Source organism: Alosa sapidissima, chromosome 24 (assembly GCF_018492685.1).
Source record: "Alosa sapidissima isolate fAloSap1 chromosome 24, fAloSap1.pri, whole genome shotgun sequence".
In the NCBI taxonomy this organism is placed as follows: Eukaryota; Metazoa; Chordata; class Actinopteri; order Clupeiformes; family Clupeidae; genus Alosa; species Alosa sapidissima.
In genome coordinates, this window is record NC_055980.1 from 5,447,345 (window position 1) to 5,449,844 (window position 2,500).

The following is a 2,500-nucleotide window of genomic DNA, read 5'->3' on the forward strand; positions in this document are numbered from 1 at the left end:
TTTACATTCCTCCACAAAACATTTCATGAGAAGATGATATTAATTTCCCACCATGTCTATTGCAGGCTTCTGTAAAACAGGGAGGCATTTAAATAAGGTTTGACTCTACACACGAGATGAGCCAAATGAAGCCATTTATTTGGTAAACATCTATCATACAACAATGATTTAGCATTTTGAAAACCTTCTTTCACCTTCTTTATCAATTTTGTGAAGGTGAAGAGTGGCTCAGAAGCTGTAACATTCAGCTGCCTTATGATAGCAATGCACAGATCTTCTTGGTAAGATCTATACATCTATAATTCAGAGAACTTAAGCCATGAATTGCACTCATAAAATAATGTCCAAAGCAAACTACTGTGGAAAATAGGGAAGGATTCTATTAAGTCATAAGTAAATTGCTACCATGCTATGGAGCACCTGAAGTTGTGCTGGTGAATTCTGACCTATTTCAGTAGATTTCGGCCCAAGATCTCTGCATGTTTTATTTAGCCTATCAGCCCTCAATGAAGCTGGAGGCCACCTGGAGATGTGGGGGACAGCTGTGTTGAGTGTGAGCTCTCATCATCAACTTTAGCAAAGTATGTTAACTCACCTCCATTCTCTTGGTGGTGGTAGTTCGGGTCAAGGCCTTTGTCCAGCGCTTTGGTGATCTTGTCCAGGGATCCGCTCTGGACATACTCCAAAAACTTCTTCAGGTTGGCCTGAGATAAGAGGAAAGGTGGAAATATATTAATCTCTTTTTCTATAACTTTCACTATTGTACAGATATTTCTAGCATATCACTTGTAATATGTTTATACATGTATACATGTATGCCTTTTGTGGTGTACTTTTCCTCATTTGGTTTAGCACAAACGAGCAGTGCATGGACTTCAAACCCTAGCTGTTAGGATAACACTAGCAGCAATAGCATGTCTCACCTAGAATCTGAGTCAAAAAATTTTTTTTAACTGATGTCTGTGGCAACGGTGTTTAGTCTTCCAGTCGGCTACACTTCCACCATCATTTCAAGTGTTGAACCAGCACTGGATCTCTCACTTGTTTGCTTGTTATGCCAGCACTAGCACAAGAGTTAGACATCTCCCTAGCTGTCTGTCACCTTTCTCTTACACCATCTCAATGTGTTCCCACTCATGCAGATGTCTTGCACTAGCGCCTGTTCACCACCCCCAGGATATCTCTGTCATCTCCTTATGGGAGATCTCCTCAGGCACAGCCTCTCATACTAGAACCAACTCTCTCCTATGCAAGCCTCAAAACCTAAAAAACGTCTGTCTTCTGTGGGAAGTGGCATTAGCTGTTGGCAATCCTGCACAGATGCACATCTAACCTTTAAATGTCTTCCAAGTGAACACGGCATCATGTTTCAAATGCCTTGTGCCTGTGCCTGTGCCTGTGCCTGTGCTTGTGCTTGTGCCTGTCCCTGTGCCTGTGCTTGTGCCTGTGCTTGTGTTTGTCCCACCGTCGGTTGAGCTGCAGTACCTTTGTGTGTAGCTTGGCCAGCTGCTTCTCATCCAGGTTGGTCTGCTTGTAAACTCTGGTCTTGTACCTAAACTGTGTGCACATAAATATGTGTTTGTGAGTGATAAGAGTGGATCAAGCAAGAGAGAGAGAGAGATGCGAGAATAAAGGGAGAGAGAGAGATGAGCAGGATGAATACAAAGACAGATAACACACTGAAGAGTGCTGAATTACAATGGAATCCAGATTATAAACATAAAGTGAGATTTAGATCTCTTATTGTCTGTGAATCACAGCAATACAAAGGAAACGTGTGACACTATTTGTAGAATGCATGTAGGTCTGCCTTTGGATATGGTATGGATTTGACCTATATTCCCAATCTGGATATCCTGCTTGCAGTAGTACAGGTCATTTGAAAAATGACGCATAGTATACAGTATGTGCAGTCACACAATGCAGTCCAGAGACAATGGCACACTTTTGCTATTTTTGCCCAAAACACTTGAATTTATTCAACATTTGAAATACAAAATAAACAATCAATGTGCTGATGTTTGCATTTTTAATTAACAATAGGATAGGCTTGCAGATTAATTGTAATCTTACTGCTTGTGATACATATGTCTCTGTTTAAATACCTATCAGTGTGCTGATATAAATGACCTTTTTAACCGGTCAGTCAGGAACAATGACCTTTATATTTATTGAAAACAGGCACCAAGTGCACCAAGTAGCTCATGTGTCTGGGAGGAATTTCCTTTTTATCATGAGTTTGGCTGATGTCTTCATTTCAAACTGGTCAAACCTGGCCTATTAAAAATAAGACGCAGACCAAAAAACCTTATAGCTTAAAGATACCACAAGAGGGCATTAGAGAGGTTGGAAAAATGGGTGGCTCTCACAACTACCCCCACCCACAGACACACTCTACTGCCTTCATCCCTCTCTTCTCCACCTCCCCTCCTCTGCCTTCATCCCTCTCTTCTCCACCCTTCCCTCCTCCACTCCTCTGCCTTCATCCCTCTCTTCTCCA

The 2,500-nt window shown here is 41.7% G+C and overlaps 1 protein-coding gene across 4 annotated transcripts in view; it reads right to left on the minus strand.

The window, feature by feature from the left end:
- The window catches only part of LOC121700011 (SH3 and multiple ankyrin repeat domains protein 1-like), a 55,935-nt gene that overhangs the window by 35,912 nt on the left and 17,523 nt on the right, over positions 1-2,500 (minus strand). For all 4 annotated transcript variants that reach the window (XM_042082635.1, XM_042082634.1, XM_042082632.1 and 1 more), the window contains exons 4-5: positions 1,486-1,557; positions 596-704 (exon numbers count right to left, since the gene is read on the minus strand). In XM_042082635.1, coding sequence (XP_041938569.1) covers positions 596-704; positions 1,486-1,557 — 181 coding nt within the window. The remainder of the gene's footprint in view (positions 1-595; positions 705-1,485; positions 1,558-2,500) is intronic.